At 42.3% G+C, this 23,417-nt stretch overlaps 1 protein-coding gene across 2 annotated transcripts in view; it reads right to left on the minus strand.

Annotated features, from left to right (window-relative positions):
* LOC135462026 (signal transducer and activator of transcription 5B-like) overlaps window positions 1–23,417 on the minus strand; it is a 63,000-nt gene that overhangs the window by 24,435 nt on the left and 15,148 nt on the right. For both annotated transcript variants that reach the window (XM_064739361.1, XM_064739360.1), the window contains exons 2-10: window positions 12,967–13,118; window positions 11,548–11,701; window positions 10,347–10,436; window positions 9,223–9,309; window positions 7,365–7,446; window positions 6,319–6,446; window positions 1,925–2,076; window positions 1,265–1,426; window positions 142–276 (exon numbers count right to left, since the gene is read on the minus strand). In XM_064739361.1, the coding sequence (XP_064595431.1) occupies window positions 142–276; window positions 1,265–1,426; window positions 1,925–2,076; window positions 6,319–6,446; window positions 7,365–7,446; window positions 9,223–9,309; window positions 10,347–10,436; window positions 11,548–11,701; window positions 12,967–13,085 (1,109 nt within the window). In that variant the 5' untranslated portion in view covers window positions 13,086–13,118. The remainder of the gene's footprint in view (window positions 1–141; window positions 277–1,264; window positions 1,427–1,924; window positions 2,077–6,318; window positions 6,447–7,364; window positions 7,447–9,222; window positions 9,310–10,346; window positions 10,437–11,547; window positions 11,702–12,966; window positions 13,119–23,417) is intronic.

The following is a 23,417-nucleotide window of genomic DNA, read 5'->3' on the forward strand; positions in this document are numbered from 1 at the left end:
CCTCCAATAGGTTTCATGATTAATCACAGTTTGAACAGTGCTGTTTACCTTCTCCCATAACTGACTTCCAATGAGCACTTCTAACCACCTTCAACCAACACCTTATACAAAGACTATTAACCAGTTTGAACCAGTACTGACCTGATAATGGAAGCCTCTACCTTCAAGGGGTTCATGTGGACGTTGAGCTTACCCCCAACCAGAAGACGGACTGTGGCTGTGAACCTGGAATCTTTCTTTAACACCTGAGGGGGCTGGTTTTCTACAATAAATGTGCTTCAACAAAACACATGTAATTAATTGCATCTGCTGATCAGAACAAATAGAGCTGCAAGAGAATACATGACAACCTTAACAGATGTCTAAAAAGATCAGTAACTCTCAATAGAAGTACACCATAGCTTTATGGAGGTCATGGGAAAAGGCTGACATGGGCAAAAGAATCGATATTTAGTATGGCAGGGTCGATCTTTTCACCAAATTTAGGGACAGGCTGTGAAAAACAGAGATAAATGTATGTGTGCGAATGTTTTCTTAGGGTTTAGGAGAGTAAGAGAGGAGTCAAAAAAACCAAGTGGATGGAGTAAAGGACACAAAAGACAAAAGTTTCAAGGTGGCTTGGCAAGTGTAGAAGAGATTTCCATATCTTTCTCTGAATATGGGTATTGACTTCAGATTGGGGATTCATAAGGGGAGAATCAATCTATGTATCAAAACATACATATAACCTTTTAAAATCTTTGGTATCACCCGACCCATGTTCGAGACGGACGTTCTATTAGGCCATCAAAGTGGACTATATATTCATGTCTTAAACAGAGGCTGTGCTGTGATGTAGATGCTGTCAGATCCAGTTAAGGCCCATCAGTTTCCCCAATTTTCTATCTTATAGACATTAGTTCAACTCATTAGCTTTCTCCTGCTTTTAGTATGAGGGTTCAACCAATTGCATGCTACTCGGAATCTCAGAGGGCTTGGGTCCACCAGCTCCACTTTGTAGTATGAGGGCCTAACTCACTGAATGTCACCCAAAGTCTGAGAGGGCTCTAGCCCACTAGCTGCATGCTGCCTTTACTATGACCCATTAAATGTCATTTGGCATCTTAGTATGTGGCCCAGACTCATTGGATTTTATCCTGAGTTTCAGGATGTCCTAGTTGTTTCCTGCGTTGATCCTTGGAGTGCCCTGGACCACCAGATCAGACAATGGTTGCCCCCTATACGTCAGCCCTTGGAATAATACTCAAAAAGCTCACAGCCTTACCTTGTTACCAGAGAGGAGAGAAGACCTGTGATAGCAGTATCTAGTTTAGGTAAAAGGTTCACTTGTCCTGCAGGAAGGTCAATTGGGAGGCGTGCCTGTAGCATATCCAGTTTTTTGAGCTGTTGTCTATTCTGCCAGAGGATTTCAGCCAAACTCTCACACCTGGAGATACATACAAGTCCAAAATATGGAGATAGTTTAGTAACATCTACAGGTACATGTACCTGGAGAACATACAAGCAAATCATACCAAAGTAGTTAATTATAACCCTCTATAGGTACCTGAGGAAGATTCAGGTAAAACATAATAAGGTAGTTAACTAACATATAGATGTACATGTAGCAGAGGAACATACATTGTGCAAGTCAAACACATATAATATATGTAAAATACAGGTAAAGTGTGGTAGTAGATAATGTCTAGGCAAACCACACAGTCACAGTTAACTACTTGTAAAATGTAACCTGCCAGCATAGTTAAACACACAGCCATGAAATCACAGGTGGAATTCAACAACTGTGAAAAATAGACAATACAGACACAGATCAGATACAGGCCAGAAATGTATGTTATGCAAAGATACCACAAATACAAGAAACTATAATACTAAAACTAGACTAGATTCCCTGTTACAAGTGGGGGCGGAATATGTCACTGACCATTGCTGCAGGTTGTCCAGGCTGCCATCAAAGGGAACCCCAATGCCTGCCAGCTGCTGCTTCCTCTTCCACTCCACTAACTCATCATTGATCACCTTGTTCTGCACTTCCTGGAGCAGGTTAAAGCTGTGGTCATGTTTCTGAGCAAAGCCCTGCCAACACAAGGTACATTTTTTGTTTGTTAATATGGATTCAAGGCACTGAGTACTGTTTCTCTTCTGTCAGTACTCTATGCATCGCATCGTGAGACTAGGGGAATTCCACTGATCTTGAAAAACAGCGTTTCCTTCTGTGACGTGGCAGTGGTTGTGTACTTCATATGTGATTCATGGGCACACATACATGTACACCCACCACTGCCACGTCACAGAAGGAAACGCTGTCACAATTGTGGGTGGACATGTATGTGTACCCATGAATCACATATGAAGTACACAACCACTGTCACATCACAGAAGGAAACCCTGTCACAATTGTGGGTGTACATGTATGTGTGCCTATGAATCACATTTGAAGTACACAGTTGCTGCCACGTCACAGAAGGAAACGCTGTCACAATTGTGGTGCACATGTATGTGTGCCCATGAATCACATATGAAGTACAAAGTTGCTGCCATGTCACGGAAGGAAACACTGTCACAACTGTGGATGTACATGTATGTGTGCCCATGAATCACATATGAAGTACACAGCCACTGCCATGTCACAGAAGGAAACGCTGTCACAATTGTGGGTGTACATGTATGTGTGCCCATGAATCACAGATGAAGTACACAACCACTGCCACGTCACAGAAGGAAACGCTGTCACAATTGTGGGTGTACATGTATGTGTGCCCATGAATCACATATGAAGTACACAGCCACTGCCACGTCACAGAAGGAAACGCTGTCACAATTGTGGGTGTACATGTATGTGTGCCCATGAATCACATATGAAGTACACAACCACTGCCACGTCACAGAAGGAAACGCTGTCACAATTGTGGGTGTACATGTATGTGTGCCCATGAATCACATATGAAGTACACAGTTGCTGCCATGTCACAGAAGGAAACACTGTCACACAATTGTGACAGCGTTTCCTTCTGTGACGTGGCAGTGGTTGTACACCCACAATTGTGACAGCATTTCCTTCTGTGACATGGCAGTGGTTGTGTACTTCATATGTGATTCATGGGCACACATACATGTGCACCCACAACTGTGACAGCGTTTCCTTCTGTGACGTGGCAGTGGTTGTGTACTTCATCTGTGATTCATGGGTACACATACATGTGCACCCACAACTGTGACAGCGTTTCCTTCTGTGACGTGGCAGTGGTTGTGTACTTCATCTGTGATTCATGGGCACACATACATGTATACCCACAATTGTGACAAAGGAAAGAACAAATAGGTTCATAGCTTTGGACCGTTCTGTTACAGGCAGAAAGGAGCTTTACGAGTTCCCCTCCTATGAAAATAATTACTTCCTTGTAATTGAACTTAAACTTGGGCAAGTTTAGATGATGGAGAAGATGATAAGAAATAGGTTCAGTACCTATTTCAGTACTTAAGGCGAAGTTGCAACGACAAAATCTGAATACACAGAAAAGCCTATATGGGGTTAATTTTGAAAACAACTACACGATTGTCACAAAACTTTAGCATACACATACATCTACGTGGAAAAGCACTATCATGCCCAAACCTACATGTGAATGCCAGTAAACATAAGAATGCACAAGATCAGATGATGGGCAATATGCATGGTAAGTTTCATCAAAATCAGCGCAGTACTTTGGGAGGAGAAGCATTGACTAAATCGTGTCTAAAAACATACAGGGTGATTCCAGTACACTCTGCCCCCCTCACTTCACTCAGGAGGTTGTAAAAATGTCTTTCAAAAAGTAATATTTCTCAACCTTTATTTGACTCAAAAAATGCACTTTTCCGGGCACCATTTTTAAGCAGGTATAGGAGAGGAACAGTACATAACATGGAGAATATGCCTGTGCTTATGCATATACGAGCAGTATGTATGTGTATACACTGTATAGGCCTTCCACAGTCACAACCATTCTCATCAAACGCTGCTTAAATAAACAACAAATCTGATGGAATGAAGTATGAGCAAACAAGCAATAAAATTATAAGACACCAAATGGATGCAACTGATAATAACTCATTTTTTCATTTCTGTGTTATCCCCATTTGTTTTATTTATTTATTTGATTGGTGTTTTACGCCGTACTCAAGAATATTTCACTTATGGAGGAAACCGACAAGAGCTCGCTGGAAACCCATGACCATCTGCAGGTTGCTGGAGGACTTTCCCACATACTTTATCAACATTTGCAATCAGCATTTAAGAGTTACATGTACATCCTATGAATCCTTGAATGCAGACATCTGTCACACCACAAATAATCACAGAAATACATGTAGGTTTCCAAGGCAAGCTGTTAAATAAAGCTACATGTATATCAAATATTCTATTCTGACATTTATGAATTCAAAAAGTGAATGTCACCAACAACATCTCATCAGCAGTATGTGGGGTGTGCACATGTACTGTAATTCTTCAACATTTTTGCATGTTTGCAAGATGTTTATTCAAGCATATTCTGAAGGCATTTTTCTGCGTGAACTGATAATATACTTTTTATGCAATCCTGAAATTGGCAATTAACTGAATTATATTATGTATATTTGGCACTGGGATAGAAAGTTACGGTAAATGACCTAAAGTTTTGCACATGAGTTACTGTCGTTTACTTAAGTATGGTCTGAGTTGGCGGCAAGATGACAGCAGAGAGTGACTAGCTCCCCGCTTGTTCCATTACACTGGATGGCACTTAGCAGCTCTGGTTGCTAATCCTCACCAAATGGGGTCAAGTCAATGACAGTGAGGTGTGCAGGTGTCCCGACTAGGCCTACGTGTGTTTCTAAATATACCCATGAATGAAATCAAAGAAAGTATCAAGATAGGCGATGTCTATTACAAACATTTAAATTCCAAACTCTGTCTCAAAGCATGAACAAGTCAAACAAGAAATGTACATGCCCAATATACACTGGAGATGAACTGATTCATCGGGTCAGGTCTACGTGGAAGTCACCTCACACCATTACCTTGTGAACGGTTATCTGCTGAGAGCCCTCATTATGCAACGAATATATGTACAAATGTATTTCAGCTAAAAACAAATTTCACTGAGAAATATCTCTCAACAGCTTTCCGTGTCCATGCAATTCCAATTTAGACCGTCAGTCTAAATGTACATGCACATTTTGTTCTTCAGTCAGAATAGTCCTCCTATTGAAGAAGAGTTCCTTTTCCTACATTTTTATATCGGGTACCTCCCATTAAAGATCTGAAAAAATACGCCACACCAGTTGTTCGAAAACTTCAATGATTTATTTGAACCTCTTTTCCATAGCACTGTGCACGCGTTTGGCATATCGGAGACAGGATTTGTGAGTTATCATCACATTAGAAGTTCGCACAACACTGTCACTGCTTTGTTAACAAAATGTTTTGTGAATTCCTGTATACATTTTTGCCCAGATGTAATGTAAGTGTCGCCAGCAACAAATACTGTTTTGCCTATTGCCACCAAAAATCATGTGATCGATGGGTAGACACATGGAAATTTCGAGCCCTGTGATTATAAGTGGCTTGTATCTACATGTAGATAAAACCAATCTGTATGACTATAATTTCATCCGAGGAGACTCAATTAAGTATTAAATATTAAGTAAATTAAGCATTCTTGTTTACAAAATATGGGCGGAAGTTGACAGATGTAGGTGTCACTTTAATCACAGTTTGACATTTTCATCTTGTCTGCTGGTAGGCCTAGTTTGCAAGCATTGATTCGTGGTATGCTAAATTCTGCCACAGCTTTGTATATGGAGAGTCCTGCAGTTTAAAAACGGACATTAGATACGACACTCCATGTGTAAAGGTACTGGGTAGTCATACTTAACATTTATGACAAAATAACAATAATAAAACAGTCCACAAGTTGCGAAGTGCTTGTACTAAAATGATTAAGATTGAAACTGAGGAAGACGTGAGCTGTCAGTGGTAGGAACATAGATTAACTGCTCAGTGAAGTGTGAGCTTGTCTATTACATTCTTTACCTGTCAGCATAATCCCGTGACCACCCCTGATGATCTCCCGCCGTGCCCAGTCAGTAACAACTACAATCAATGCAATGAATCCTGGGATACACTTTCCAGGGCGAAACTTTAGGCATTTACCATATCTCACATGTATTTCCAGTATACCGCACACATAACTGATCTGACAGTTTCTATTCATTTGATTTTATTGTCGTGTCCAACTTCAAGTCTTTGTAATCTTGATGTTGCAATACATCTCTGGAATTTTTACGGTCACTTACCACACGGAGCTGAAGCAACTCCTGCAACTTGCGAGACAGATCTGATTCCACTACAGCTTTCTGATGTCTGATTTGTCGCTCCCTGTCTGGGTTATTCGGTTGTAGATTCTGTATCTGCTGGAGCTGATCTGAAAACAGAGACAACAAGCTACTAATGATGACCTAAAAATCATGCAGTACCGTCAGTATCCTCTGCAGCAGATATGAAAAACAGGTGAGGGCCCTCTCTATCTCCTAAAACTAATCTGAAAAACATGTAATAACCTTGTGTTCAGAATTTCCTGAAACAGTGAATTGAAAAACAGCTGACAAACAGTTGCACCAAGGCAGAACAATCTATCAAACCCAAGCAGGTATTAGGGGCTTGCTAGCTCATGTATGAGGTCAAGGTCAATTTACTTGATTGTCGTTTAAAGCTGCACTTAAGAATTTTTCTCTTTGATGATGACAGTCAATTTAATGGGTGGAGGAAACTGAAGAGGGGTATTAAGCCTGAAGAACTTTCCAATGTGTGATGCACGTAATAACCATGGGCCAGGTCGACCAGTTTATTGTCACTAAGGCCCCATGAACAATGAGAGTGACGGAATCTACAAATTTTCTGACCTGTTTTGAACCCACAAGTTGTGTATCCTGGCGACAGAAAGACAAGTGTCTTAACCACTTTGGTCTAGGTGAGTGAAAAACAACAGGGTTGTTCTACATGACAAGTTGCACACTTGGTAGAAGTCTAATACAAACTGCTTAAATTGTGTTATTACTTAAATTTTAAATTAAATCATGGTAATGACCTTGAAAACATATTCCAAGGTCAATGAAATGAATAGGGTTCTTCCCGATACTGAAGTGTACATCCGACATAAGTAAACCTGGTTACACACGTTCGAGAGATAGAGTGGTGACATGTACAAGGGTATGGACAGATGGCCGGACAGATGGAAGGATTGACCTGCTTGTAAACTGTATCCGACAACCACCTAGACGTACTAACTACTGCAGCAACAAAACAATGGACATACTACTGTCAGATGAGTAGGACAACTTACAACTGAGCTTAACATTTTCCTCATATTGAATGATGAAACCTTCCTGCTTTTCTTGTAACACCCTCAAGTCATTCTCTGTCTCCTGAGGAAAAACAAATCCAGAGAAAATCACAGCAATATAAAACATCAGAAATTACAAGATGAGTGTTTAAATGACATGTTTATCACAAAATACTATCTTTGCACAGACATGACGAACATTTTCTTCAAACCACTGAGCACCCAGTTGTCATCAAACTATTGCCTCAGTTTGGCTACATATACAATTCAGCTAGTAGATGTACAGGTCCCGTGTTATCCATTCTTACTGGAGTTTTGCTACAACTCGCTGGTACAGGCCCGTCATAGCCCATTCTCCTGTGAAATTGGTTACAACTCAGCTTGTACAGGCTCCTTGTTACCCATTCCTCTGTGAGCTTGGCTACAACTCAGCTTGTGCAGGCCGTTTGTCACCCATTCTCCTGTGAGCTTGGCTACAACTCAGCCTGTACAGGCCCTTTGTGACTCATGCCCCCATGAGCTTGGCTTAACACCTCAGCCTGCACAGGCCCTTTGTTACCCATGCTCCTGTGAGCTTGTCTACACCTCAGCTTGTACAGGCCCTTTGTTACTCATGCCCCCGTGAGCTTGGCTACACCTCAGCCTGTACAGGCCCTTCGTTACCCATGCTCCTGTGAGCTTGGCTACACCTCAGCTTGTACAGACCCTATGTTACCTATGCTCCTGTGAGCTTGGCTAGACCTTAGCTTGTACAGGCCCTTTGTTACTCATGCTCCTGTGAGCTTGGCTACACCTCAGCTTGTACAGACCCTATGTTACCCATGCTCCTGTGAGCTTGGCTACACCTCAGCTTGTACAGACCCTATGTTACCCATGCTCCTGTGAGCTTGGCTACACCTCAGCTTGTACAGACCCTATGTTACCCATTCCTCTGTGAGCTTGGCTACAACTCAGCTTGTGCAGGCCGTTTGTTACCCATTCTCCTGTGAGCTTGGCTACACCTCAGCTTGTACAGACCCTATGTTACCCATGCTCCTGTGAGCTTGGCTACACCTCAGCTTGTACAGACCCTATGTTACCCATGCTCCTGTGAGCTTGGCTACACCTCAGCTTGTGCAGGCCCTATGTTACCCATGCTCCTGTGAGCTTGGCTAGACCTTAGCTTGTACAGACCCTATGTCACTCATGCTCCTGTGAGCTTGGTTGCAACTCAGCTTGTACAGACCCTATGTTACCCATTCTCCTGAGAGCTTGGCTACACCTCAGCTTGTACAGACCCTATGTTACCCATGCTCCTGTGAGCTTGGCTACACCTCAGCTTGTACAGACCCTATGTTACCCATGCTCCTGTGAGCTTGGCTACACCTCAGCTTGTACAGACCCTATGTTACCCAAGCTCCTGTGAGCTTGGCTACACCTCAGCTTGTACAGACCCTATGTTACCCATGCTCCTGTGAGCTTGGTTGCAACTCAGCTCGTACAGGCCCTTTGTTACTCACGCCCTTGTGAGCTTGGCTACAACACAGCACATACAGGCCCTGTGTTACCCATACCCATTCAGTTTTGCTATATTATTAATTTTATTGGTGTTTTATGCAGTACTCAATAATATTTCACTTATACGACAAGGGTCAGCATTGGTGAGAAGCTCCTGGTCATTGCGCTGTGATGGCACGCAAACAACCTCGGTCTTCGTGCTATCTCAGCACTTACAGGCTACTTGTGACTTGTCAGTATGTACAGGCTCTTCGTTATCCATACTTACGACAGTTTTCCTACAGCTTAGGCTCCTTATTTACCACATGATATGTATTTTGTACAAATGCACATGCAGAGGCTAGATGTTCAGCATTCTTACATGAGTTTTACTCTGCAGAAATTCCAACTTCTCCATGATCTCTCTCTCCACTGCAGATTGGGAAGCCAGTTCACTGTTCATTTGAGCCTGTCAAAACAAAGGTTTTTGTTTATGTTTGCTTTAAGATGGCATAAATCTAGACAAAAACACTTTTAATCAACTTCAGCACACGTCTGTTGTCCATTTGAGGTTATAAAACAGGCTCTAGTTATTTACTGGTACAGTTTCTGATTGTTCAGGTTTGCGTCTCTCGTTAATTCTGGAGCGTAGTTGACCTAAAGTTAATTCCTCTTCGTCAGATGACTCTTCTACGTCACTGCTAACACCTGAAACCAAACTATCCAAATCGAAATCCTCCCAAATGTCTTTATACGTAAAGCCCTCGTCACCTGTAATCGAGCCTCAAAGAAAGTCGTCAAATCTTCTCTGTGTTTTTTCGCGCCTTTTTATTGCTTGCAACCAATGAAAATCTACGAACACCGCTCATGTGGCTTCCATAGGGTCTCAAAAGGCAGTATTTGATTGGTTTAGCTCCCAAAAAATCCCAATTTCCGTGCAAAAATAGACCAGTCAGAGACAGTGTATTATGCAGCTTGAGCCGCTCCCGGGGAAATGAGGTGCCGTCAAATGTGCGGCTTGAGCCACTTGCGAGGACTAAGGGGTATGGCTAGGCTGCGGCTTAAGCCGCTCCCGGTAGAGAAAGAGTTAAATAGGTGTATATATCCTAAATATTATATAAGAGTAATGATATAAGACATACCCCTGAAATAGGACAATTTATTTTAAAATATTTAGAACATGCCAAGACAGACTTTTCAACTTATGCCTAAATCTGTTTTACCAATTCCATTTTTATCCCTAGCTTTTTTTATAAAGACAAAAAAAAAAAAAAAAATGGCTGAAAAGTACATGTACACATAGAACTACCGTATTTCACCTAAAGTTTGGCCAGTTAAAATGCACATCTAGAGGCGCATCAAGGCCTTACAATGATAGCTTTCATGACAACAATTTGAGCCTAGGGTTTACTTTATTAAGGTGGAGGACTCATTCAGAATCAAGCAAAATGTGCCACTAAACTTCAGATGAAATGCAGTAATTGCAATAAGTTAACATATACTCACATTTCCTGTCTGTTGCAAGGCTATACGTTCTTTGTCCAAACAGTTCTTCACAGCCCTGACTAAGTTGAATGGATTGCTGGTGTACATATTCTGGAAAGTAATTTATGCGAAAGGTTTTAAACATTCCAGGTGTTTCCCTTGAAATCCATTTACTGCCTCCTCTTGTGAACATGTTCTTGCCACAATATGCCTGAAATATTGACAATGCGGCACTAAGCCATAATCAATCATTCATTTATTTCAGGTGTTTTCCTGATCAGTTACATCCACTTCCTATAGATATGTGTTTTCATAATGTCAATGTAGTTAAAAATACTTCTATTTATTCATTCGATTCCTAAAAATGTTTTTTTGAACTGACACCCCATGTATTTTGAGACTGAAAAGCAAATACCTTAACACTTCTATGATTTTTCTCTCAAGACTATGCCATTCACGATACTACTGTCTAGGAGGAAGAAACTTGGATTTTCCACTATACATACCTGACACAACTCCTTGCACCTAGAACCCTCCCTCTAACCATGTGGCAGCCTCACCCAGAACCCTTCCTCTAACCATGTGGTAGCCTCACCAAGAACCCTGCCTCTAAGCATGTGGAGGTCTCACCCAAAACCTTTCCTCTAACCATGTGGCAGTCTCACCCAGAACCCTTCCTCTAACCATGTCACAACCTCACCAAGAACCCTGCCTCTAAGCATGTGGCGGTCTCACCCAAAACCTTTCCTCTAACCATGTGGCAGGCTCATCCAGAACCCTTCCTCTGACTACTCCCAGCATCACCTGGGTAGATCCCTCTCACCATATGGAAGCCTCACCCAGAAAAACCCAGCCTTGCCAATATCCCTCCCTCCAACCATATGGCAGCCTCACCCAGAACCACCCAGTCTTGCCCAGAGCCCTTGCTCCCCCAGAACCCTGAGGCAGCCTCACCCAGAACCCTCTCTCTATGTGGCAGTCACACCAAGGACCTTTCATCCCCAGACCATTCCTCTAACCATGTTGCTGCCTCACCCAGAACCCATCGGCCTCACCCAGAAAACTCCCTCTGACTACTTTTATGTGGTAGCCTCAGTATAACCTCCCTCTGCCAACTGCTAACTGACATAAGCTACACATTTACATCTTACCTCTTCCACCACAACCCCAATAAACTGTGAATCACCGTCTTGTAACCAAGCCCTCCTTCCCTTATACCCACCATGAACTGCGTGGCTGCCTCGCCCAGTTTCATCTTTAGGAGGAAGTTGTCCTGTCCCAAATCATTGCAGGTCTTCTCCAGTTTCATGAGCATTTCATCCAGCAGCTGTCGGGCATATCCCTCATGACCCGGGGTGTTCAAATTGATTTCAGCCCTGAGGAGAGAGCATAAACGCATGCAAAATACATAAGAAGTGAAGCTTCAGAACTTGGAAAGAAAGTACCCTAATTTCTCAAACTTTTCGCATATGAAGGAGCAACTTTCAATGCGATTTATGCACCTTTTTAATTTGATTTTGGAGACAAACATGCTTTGACAAACATCTTGTAAACATGCGAATAGGTTGAGGAATTGTAAACCTGATAAAAGAGAACCACAGTGACTGGTTATTAATGCATGCAGAATTTTAGATAATTATTAACATATAGTTACTACAACTACAATTTATACATAAACATTCCATATACATGAACTTGTACATAAAATAATTCCTGAACAGATTTTATTGATCATTTATTTATTTGATTGCAGTTTTATGCTGTACTCAAGAATATATCACTTATACAACGGCATCCAGCATTATAGTGGGAGTAAACCTGGCAGAGCACGGGGAAACCCAGGGCAATCTGCAGATTGCTGGCAGATTTTCCCCTGTGCTACCAGACAAGATGTCAGATGAAGCTGGTTTTGAACTCACAGCAAACTGCATTAATAGCCTCTCATCAATGCATTTGCTGTGAGTTCAAGTCCAGTTCACTGACTTCTAAACAGAAAATAAACATGAAAGGTAAGTCCACTGACAATAACTTTGGATGGTCTACCTATTAATTAACTGTACATGCATGTTAAAACTTGAATACAATTAACATTGCCTGCAATACAGATTTCTGAAACAAGGCTCTTCTGATTAAAGAAAGTTTTTATTTGCTGAGTTCAAATGTCGTATTAACCAAATTGAGAGCCGTATTGGTCAAATTGAAAGTCGTATTGGCCCGAAGGAAAAATTCATGTCTGATAAGTTCACAGTGATAAGGTTCAAAGTTGTATTGAATGAGTTTAAAGTTGTATTGACCAAGGTCAAAGTCATATTGCCTGAGTGGAAAATTGTATTGGCCCAGGTCACATACATGTACATGCAGTACAGCTGTGTACATGCAGTGATGGGCAACATGAGGTCATGAAGGAGGGTAGCAGAGGACAGCCATCTTTGGCAGCTGTATGTTAACTCTGCAATGTGTTGTTCAATTATAGCAGAAATGTAGCAATCTTAAGGCAATACACGAAACATAATCTACCCAGTCAATTAATAAAAAAAATTATGAGTGTTATTGCATTGCCTTGGACAGGTACTGGCCCTCAGGACAATATAAAAACTTTTGATCAGTAACACAGAGCGTGTGACAAGGACACAATGCGTACCATGGGACCTTTTCTATCCACTGTGCTAGGACATGGCGCACCTCCAGGGGAAAGTTTGGCCCATAGATCCTCCTAAGGGTGTCAGCAGGAAGTTGCTGCGCCAGTGACCAAGATGCCATTCCTGCATCCAATACCAATTTGCCTTCAGAACTCTGGAATACACAATAAGATACATTACCACAAGTTATACAAGGCAATGGACTTTCTCTGTGTCATTTACCACAATGCAATTTTACCTAAAAATATTCTTACTTGTGTATTTATTATTATTTTTTTTTAAACATTTTTGTTCACTTCAGTGAACGCATCAAAATGTTTGGATTCTGAGGTCACTTTTACTGGCCCACTTTGTTTCAATACCATCATCAACTTCCCTGCAGTCAAGGTCAGCCACTTGAGTGTAGATTACACACTGAAATATCCTGGTTACATACACAATACAAGTCACGTAGGCCCTAAGCCTAAGCAGGCCAAACACCAGCTTCAAATTCCACCCAAAGAACTTGAAGTCAAAATTGCAAACATTTTGGACTTATATGCACTGTTTTAATCATGAAAAAAGCTGGGCAATATCGTGTTATAACTCCGCACCTTATTTTATCAACTAGTTCTGCCTGGTGTTGTGTATTGTATGGCATCCAAAGGAACAGAAGGATGCCCGTGTATGCCCATGAATGGCCACCTCAAGGTGAAGGCTGCGCACCCCTTCCTGCTGGCCCAAGGAAAAATGAGCAGCTACACTGTTATATATTGGTCGTGAAATAACACCCCAAATCTATCTTAAGATACAATTTATGCGGGTCAAAACCCTCTCAGGGATGCTATAACAAAGAGCGTTGAACTAGTATTACTCGGCATACCGATATACAAGAACGGCATGAGCGGAATCGGGTTGAAGAATTGGGCGACAAAAGAAACAAACACAAAATTGCATAAACAGTTTTTTGTTACATGCACAAAGTTATCCTCAGGCATAATGCAAGCGGATATGCAGGTATATATCCATATAGACAAAAACAATGGGGGATTGAGTAGTAGGGCCTACACGGCCTTCATACAGAAATCTGTGAAAGTCGGATGAAGTTATGTCTACGCGAAACAAACACATCTTTGAAATGTGGACAACCATTCAAGGCTGCATCAGTGAAGCCAAATTACCAGCTATCAGACATGTCAGAAGGCTATTCCGGATAAAGTGGTTGAAATATTGGCAGCGATTCTAGATAGCCGTGTTTGTATACGTTAACTGTCTAGATACAGCTGTCCTTTTGGATTGGATACAAGTTAACCCCTGGCCTGCAGTTAACCCTGCAACATTTCCAATGTCTGCTTAGAGTGTTCCATGAAGGCAGATATGGCTGGCGGTACTATGCGTATTCTTGTGAGGAGACAGCAGTGGTTAAACGGGGAAAGAAAAACTCCACTACAAGTGCAGCAGATGTAAGTAGGCCAACACGTCTCGTGTTCGTTCCATTTTTTATAAACAAGCGTAAAAATGTCTACAATAGAAATCACAACCATTTTGGAGTTCCCAATCATTTGAGAGATTCCAACCATTTAAGAGATATAGCGCGCCACATATTGTGCGTTCCTTTTGTATTTGCCCTCGAAAAATTAATGCCCCCTTTTCGATCCACAATAGCCTCCTCAAAAAACCCTTTAGAAGAATGTATGCACATCGCTGAGACAGAATCACCTACTATGTATTAGTCATGATATAGCCCCCCACAAAATGTGCATTTCTTTTATACATACTCCCCGAAAAATTAACCATGCGCCCTTTTCGGTCAACAATAGCCCCACAAAAATTCCCTTTTGATGAATGTTTGCACGTCGTTAAGATGGAATCACCTACTATATATTAGTTCCCCAGACTGTGCATTTCTTTTATATTACCCCCTCCCCCCCCCCCGCCCTCCAAATTTACCATACCCCTTTTTCGATCCACAAATGCCCCCAAAAGAAGTCCCTTATCCAGAATGCTTACACATCGTTAAGACTTAATCATCTACTATATATTAGTTATGATATTGCCCCCACAGAATGCACATTTCTTTTGTATTGACCCCCACCGAAAAGTAAAGATGCCCCTTTTACGATCCAAAATAGCCCCCCCAAAAATTCCCTTTGGTATGAATGTCTGCACGTCATTGCGACGCAATCAGCAATTATATATCAGTCATAATATAAAATGCCAATTATTTAAGAGATGCCAAAAATTTAAGAGATGGCAACCCTTTAGAGATTGCAACAAATGAAAACGTACCAGAACACGGTAATCTATTTTGGTAACAAGGGAAGTCTTGTACAAGAAGTCTGGTACATTGTATAAAAATGCAATATTTCGAGGAAGCCATGTTTTAAAGTAATTTGACGTTTTGAATACAAGGCACCACTAAGAATCCACTCGTACACCAGTCTGGGAAACTGATCAAAGTAGCCAAAATTTCATGTATGTGCAAATTTTCATCACCAAATATTCAACTGGACATCTGTCCGTGCTGCACATAAATTCAGATGGACAAGACCATTTTGTTGCCGGACATGTCCCACAAGTCAATGGTAATTTCAAACCCTGACATTGATAAAAAAAAGTCCCCCAACCCCTATGGTATCTTATGGTATGTATCTGATAATCTATACATGTGCTTACAACACTGTCAACATCCCACATTGCGCACATCTGGCATAGCAACAAACTAGGTCATAACGTCTACTGATTCAAAATCAAAATGAGCAATATTACATGTACATTATGTAGTGACATTATATTCTGTAGTGACATTAGAAGGTGTTAAAATCAACAATAACATTCAAATTCCATGTAAGGGTTTACATTTACGTGTGAACAATAGTAGGGGAAAAGAGCACAAGCACTCACTATACCCAACAAGCTTGAACTAGGGCAAAGTGTAGCCCTTTCGTTAGAGGTCAACAGCCAAGAGGGAGGCCAATAACAGTATTTATATCCTGATAAAGCGACCTACTTATGATTTATCCAATCCATACTACATATTACATACTACCAGGATATCTGAATCAGATTAGGTGAATGTACATCAGAAAATCTGATACGGATACTGACTTTGTACTGGGGCTTTGCCCATTTCCCTTCCACCAGAATGCTGGCGGATGTTGTATAAGTGACTTATTCTTGAGTATGGTGTAAAACACCAATCAAAGAAATAAATAAATATGGGCAATACATGTAGTACTTTAGAGGTGGAGATACATGCATAATTGATATACATAAACACTCACGCATGCATTTGAATACTGACAAGCTGAATGAACAAGGCTAATTTGGAAATTAAATTACATGTGCAATTACTTTGCCACAATAGAAAAGCTATCAGCCCTAGAGCTGAATATTCAGAATTTTACTTTTGTGACTAAACTTGGGGTAAATTTAGCCACAGTATTTTCCAGAATATTCAGTGCTAAATGTATTACACTGGCATGAATCGAATCATGAACATTAGTATTATCTTGTCAGTTTTTCTATATTGCTACGCCTTTACCCCTCAAACTGACAGTCTTAGTTGGGAGACTAGGCATCAAACCTGGGTCGGATCATACTAAAAACTGTAAAAATGGTTCTTGTTGCTACCTCGCTTGGCGCTCAGCACTGAGAGCTTAGAACAAGGAAACAGGGCTGGTTGGCCCAGTGTCAGTATAATGTGACTACGTGGGGTGTCATGCCTGGTGTCTTCGGCATGACACTTCAGTGGCAGCAGCATGGCCTGGCCCTGCCACAAGATGACACACCTAATGACTTCTTGTCGTCATATGACAGAAAAATTGTTAAGTATGACATTAAACCTCAAGCAGCTGATTCATTCATTCACTCAAACAAATTGACTGAACTGAGATTCCCTTAGAAAAGACAGGCCCTATGAAGGTTCATTATTGTTCAATGTTAGACTTGCAAAAGAAATGACAAATCTCCTTGGTGGGTGTGAGAAAAAACAAAAAATGTCTGCAATTTGTTTCACTTCATTGACCTACATGTACATTTGAAAAAGTACAGCGTAGATGCATGAACATGTTGTGTGGTGATCATTCGGATATTAAACACAGTAAGATCAGAAGTCATCAATTCAAATGTACATGTAATAATTACATTCACCATGTAAATGTGAACGGTTTCACATCCCGGGATCATTATCAAGTGACTGACCACTTTACTGTAATCTTCAACCTTTCACATGGCATGTGAAAACCATATTCTCATGGCATGGACTTTTGTGTAGACTGATAAAATAATAATTTTTGCATAGTCCTGATATTGGCTTGGGTTAGAATTATCCAGGGATACAATCAGTGACTGGGTTAGAATTATCCAGGGATACATGTACAACCAGTGACTGGATTAGAATTATCCAGGAATATAAGCAGTGACAGAATTAGAATTATCTTGGGCTATAAGCAGTGACAGAATTAGAATTATCTTGGGATACAAGCAGTGACAAGGTTAGAATTATCCAAGGATACAAGCAGTGACAGAATTAGAATTATCTTGGGATACAAGCAGTGACAAGGTTAGAATTATCCAGGGATACAAGCAGTGACAAGGTTAGAATTATCCAGGGATACAAGCAGTGACTGGGTTAGAAATATTCAGGGATACAAGCTACATGTATAACAGGGTTAGAATTATCCAGGGATATAAGCAGTGAGAGAATCAGAATTATCTTGGGATATAAGCAGTGATAGAATTAGAATTATCCAGGGATATATGCAGTGACAAAGTTAGAATTATCCAGGGATACAAGCAGTGAGAGGGTTAGATATATCCACGGATACAAGCAGTGACTGGGATAGAATTATCCAAGCTTTAATAACTGCCTGTTCCACTTGTGGGTTCAGTTGTCTTTTAGGTCCTGGACACCAGCTGTTTATCAGTCCACACAATGCATACACATATTTACACCTGTTTAAATCTATACATTTATCATGTACATGTATACATTTTTTATCCATACATACAGTGGCGACTGGGATGGTTAGCGCATTATAATGCAGCGCAATGATCCAGGAGCCTCTAACCAATGCGGTCGGTGTGAGGTCCAATCCAGCTCATGCTGGTTTCCTCTCTAGTTATACGTGGGAAGATCTGGCAGCAACCTGTAGACGGTCGTGGCTTTCCCCCGTGCCCTGCCCGGTTTGCTCCTCATATAATGCTGGGTACCGTCAAATAAAGTGAAATCTTCTTGAGTACGGCGTAAAACACCAAAAAATAAATAAATAAATACAGAGGTGTGTATGCATCCAGCCATGTCACAAACTGTCTATCCATCTACATATGTACACATTATACACACACCTGCTTACATGTAGATTCCCAACAAATGTGATTTTTCAACTGCTTAATAGTTACTGTGACATTTAGCACAAAACAAGTTCCACCTTCATTATCATCCAGATGCATCCCACCTGGGTACAGATGTTACATTTATCACTATCATACATGTATAGACATGAGAGAAGAGCTCGGAAAGTAGAGATCAAGAGTCACAAAATGAGAGGACTGAGAAATGGCTGTGAGAAGAGCTTGGAGATAGGGGATCCACAGTAAGAATGAGAGAACTGAGAAATGACTGTGAGAAGAGCTTGGGGAGAGGGGATCTAGAGTTACAATGAGAGGACCGAGAAATGACTGTGAGAAGAGCCTAAATTGAGGTGGTCAGTAGCAAGAACAAGAGGACTGTGAGAAGAGTCTGGAGACAGGGGACCCAGAGAAAGAATGACAGGACTGACAGATGACTGTGAGAAGAGCTTGGAAAGAGGTGGTCTAGAGTAACAATGAGAGGACTGACAGATGACTGTAAGAAGAGCTTAGAGAGAGTGGAACCAGAGTAAGAATGACAGGGCTGACAGATGACTGTGAGAAGAGCTAGGAAAGAGGTGGTCTAGAGTAACAATGAGAGGACTGAAAGATGACTGTAAGAAGAGCTTAGAGAGAGTGGAACCAGAGTAAGAATGACAGGACTGATAGATGACTGTGAGAAGAACTAGGAAAGAGGTGGTCTAGAGTAACAATGAGAGGACTGACAGATGACTGTAAGAAGAGCTTAGAGAGAGTGGAACCAGAGTAAGAATGACAGGACTGATAGATGACTGTGAGAAGAGCTAGGAAAGAGGTGGTCTAGAGTAACAATGAGAGGACTGACAGATGACTGTAAGAAGAGCTTAGAGAGAGTGGAACCAGAGTAAGAATGACAGGACTGATAGATGACTATGAGAAGAGCTTGGAAAGAGGTGGTCTAGAGTAACAATGAGAGGACTGACAGATGACTGTGAGAAGAACTTGGAGAGAGTGGAACCAGAGTAAGGATGACAGGACTGACAGATGACTGTGAGAAGAGCTTGGAAAGAGGTGGTCTAGAGTAACAATGAGAGGACTGACAGATGACTGTAAGAAGAGCTTAGAGAGAGTGGAACCAGAGTAAGAATGACAGGGCTGACAGATGACTGTGAGAAGAGCTTGGAAAGAGGTGGTCTAGAGTAACAATGAGAGGACTGACAGATGACTGTGAGAAGAGCTTGGAGAGAGTGGAACCAGAGTAAGAATGACAGGACTGATAGATGACTGTGAGAAGAACTTGGAAAGAGGTGGTCTAGAGTAACAATGAGAGGACTGACAGATGACTGTAAGAAGAGCTTAGAGAGAGTGGAACCAGAGTAAGAAGGACAGGACTGATAGATGACTGTGAGAAGAGCTAGGAAAGAGGTGGTCTAGAGTAACAATGAGAGGACTGACAGATGACTGTAAGAAGAGCTTAGAGAGAGTGGAACCAGAGTAAGAATGACAGGGCTGACAGATGACTGTGAGAAGAACTTGGAAAGAGGTAGTCTAGAGTAACAATGAGAGGACTGACAGATGACTGTGAGAAGAGCTTAGAGAGAGTGGATCCTGAGTAAAAATGACGGGGCTGACACATGACTGTGACAAGAGGTTGGAGAGAGGGAATCCAGAGTAAGGATGAGAGGACTGAAAACGATGGTAATGAGAAGGGATCCACAGTAAAAATGACAGAATGAGAGAACTGAGAAATGACTGTGAGAAGAACCTGGAGAGAAGGGATCCAGAGTAAATAAGAGGTCTGAGAAATAACCGAGAGAAGTTTGGAGGGAGGGGATAAAGGCTAATACAAGACTGGCATATGACTGTGAGAATAGCCTGGAGAGAAGGGGCCCAGAGGCCTGACATGTGACTGTGAGATGAGATCCAGAGTAAGAATGAGAAAACTGAGAAATGACTGTGAGAAGACCTTGGAGACAGTGGATCCAGAGTAAGAAAGAGAGGGCTGACATATGACAGCGAGAAGAGCTTGGAGAGAGTGAATCCTGAGTAAGAATGAGAGGGCTGACAAACATGTATGACAGTGAGAAGAGCTTGGAGTCAAAATGAGAGGTATGGCTGAGAGAAGAGCTTGGAGAGAGTGGATCCATAGTAAGAATGACAGGGCTGATAGATGACTATGAGAAGAGCTAGGAAAGAGGTGGTCTAGAGTAACAATGAGAGGACTGACAGATGACTGTGAGAAGAGCTTAGAGAGAGTGGAACCAGAGTAAGAATGACAGGGCTGATAGATGACTATGAGAAGAGCTTGGAAAGAGGTGGTCTAGAGTAACAATGAGGGGACTGACAGATGACTGTGAGAAGAGCTTAGAGAGAGTGGAACCAGAGTAAGAATGACAGGGCTGATAGATGACTATGAGAAGAGCTTGGAAAGAGGTGGTCTAGAGTAACAATGAGAGGACTGACAGATGACTGTGAGAAGAGCTTAGAGAGAGTGGAACCAGAGTAAGAATGACAGGGCTGACAGATGACTGTGAGAAGAGCTTGGAAAGAGGTGGTCTAGAGTAACAATGAGAGGACTGACAGATGACTGTGAGAAGAGCTTAGAGAGAGTGGAACCAGAGTAAGAATGACAGGGCTGACAGATGACTGTGAGAAGAGCTAGGAAAGAGGTGGTCTAGAGTAACAATGAGAGGACTGACAGATGACTGTAAGAAGAGCTTAGAGAGAGTGGAACCAGAGTAAGAATGACAGGACTGACAGATGACTGTGAGAAGAGCTTGGAAAGAGGTGGTCTAGAGTAACAATGAGAGGACTGACAGATGACTGTGAGAAGAGCTTAGAGAGAGTGGAACCAGAGTAAGAATGACAGGGCTGACAGATGACTGTGAGAAGAGCTTGGAAAGAGGTGGTCTAGAGTAACAATGAGAGGACTGACAGATGACTGTGAGAAGAGCTTAGAGAGAGTGGAACCAGAGTAAGAATGACAAAGCTGACATATGACATTGAGAAGAGCTTGGAGTTAAAAAGAGAGGAATGGCTGGGAGAAGAGCTTGGAGAAAGTGGATCCAGAGTAAGAATGACTGGGCTGACAAACATGTACGACAGTGAGAAGAGCTTGGAGTCAAAATGAGAGGAATGGCTGGGAGAAGAGCTTGAAGAGAGGGGATCCAGAGTAAGATTGAGAGGGCTGAGAAATGACAGTGAGAAGAGCCTGTAGAGAGGGGATCCAGAGTAAGAATGACAGGACTGAGGAATGGCTGGGAGAAGACACTGTGGAGAGGGGATCCATACTAAGAATGACAAAACTGAGGAATGGCTGGAGGAAGAGCCTGTAGAGAGGGGATCCAGAGTAAGAATGACAGGGCTGAGGAATGACTGGAAGAAGGCACTGTAGAGAGGAAGTCCATACTAAGAATGACAGGACTGAGGAATGGCTGGAGGAAGAGCCTGTAGAATAGGGATCCAGAGTAAGAATGACAGGACTGAAGAATGACTGGAGGAAGAGCCTGTAGAATAGGGATCCAGAGTAAGAATGACAGGACTGAGGAATGGCTGGAAGAAGACACTGTAGAGAGGAAGTCCATACTAAGAATGACATGACTGAGGAATGACTGGCGGAAGAGCCTGTAGAATAGGGATCCAGAGTAAGAATGACAGGACTGAGGAATGGCTAGAAGAAGACACTGTAGAGAGGAAGTCCATACTAAGAATGACAAAACTGAGGAATGGCTGGAGGAAGAGCCTGAAGACAGGGGATCCAGAGTAAGAATGACAGGACTGAGGAATGGCTGGAAGAAGACACTGTAGAGAGGAAGTCCATACTAAGAATGACAAGACTGAGGAATGACTGGAGGAAGAGCCTGAAGAATAGGGATCCAGAGTAAGAATGACAGGACTGAGGAATGACTGGAGGAAGAGCCTGAAGAATAGGGATCCAGAGTAAGAATGACAGGACTGAGGAATGACAGTGAGAAGAGCCTGTAGAGAGGGGATCCAGACTAAGGATGACAGGACTGAGGAATGGCTGGAGGAAGAGCCTGTAGAGAGGGGATCCAGAGTAAGAATGACATGACTGAGGAATGACTGGCGGAAGAGCCTGTAGAGAGGGGATCTAGAGTAAGAATGACAGGACTGAGGAATGACTGGCGGAAGAGCCTGTAGAGAGGGGATCCAGACTGAGGAATGACTGGAAAAAGAGCCTGTAGAGAGGGGAACCAGAGTAAGAATGACAGGACTGAGGAATGACTGGAAGAAGAGCCTGTAGAGAGGGGATCCAGAGTAAGAATGACAGGACTGAGGAATGGCTGGAAGAAGACACTGTAGAGAGGGGATCCAGAGTAAGAATGACATGACTGAGGAATGACTGGAAGAAGAGCCTGTAGAGAGGGGATCCAGAGTAAGAATGACAGGATTGAGGAATGACTGGAAGAAGAGCCTGTAGAATAGGGATCCAGAGTAAGAATGACAGGACTGAGGAATGGCTGGAAGAAGAGCCTGTAGAGAGGGGATCCAGAGTAAGAATGACAGGGCTGAGGAATGGCTGGAACAAGAGCCTGTAGAGAGGGGATCCAGACTAAGAATGACAGGACTGAGGAATGACTGGAAGAAGAGCCTGTAGAGAGGGGATCCAGACTAAGGATGACAGGACTGAGGAATGGCTGGAGGAAGAGCCTGTAGAGAGGGGATCCAGAGTAAGAATGACAGGACTGAGGAGTGGCTGGAGGAAGAGCCTGTAGAGAGGGGAACCAGAGTAAGAATGACAGGACTGAGGAATGACTGGAAGAAGAGCCTGTAGAGAGGGGATCCAGAGTAAGAATGACAGGACTGAGGAATGGCTGGAGGAAGAGCCTGTAGAGAGGGGATCCAGAGTAAGAATGACAGGACTGAGGAATAGCTGGAGGAAGAGCCTGTAGAGAGGGGATCCAGACTAAGAATGACATGACTGAGGAATGACTGGCGGAAGAGCCTATAGAGAGGGGATCCAGAGTAAGAATGACAGGACTGAGGAATGGCTGGAGGAAGAGCCTGTAGAGAGGGGATCCAGACTAAGAATGACATGACTGAGGAATGACTGGAAGAAGAGCCTGTAGAGAGGGGATCCAGAGTAAGAATGACAGGACTGAGGAATGGCTGGAAGAAGACA

The sequence above is a fragment of the Liolophura sinensis genome, chromosome 1, assembly GCF_032854445.1.
Source record: "Liolophura sinensis isolate JHLJ2023 chromosome 1, CUHK_Ljap_v2, whole genome shotgun sequence".
In the NCBI taxonomy this organism is placed as follows: domain Eukaryota; kingdom Metazoa; phylum Mollusca; class Polyplacophora; order Chitonida; family Chitonidae; genus Liolophura; species Liolophura sinensis.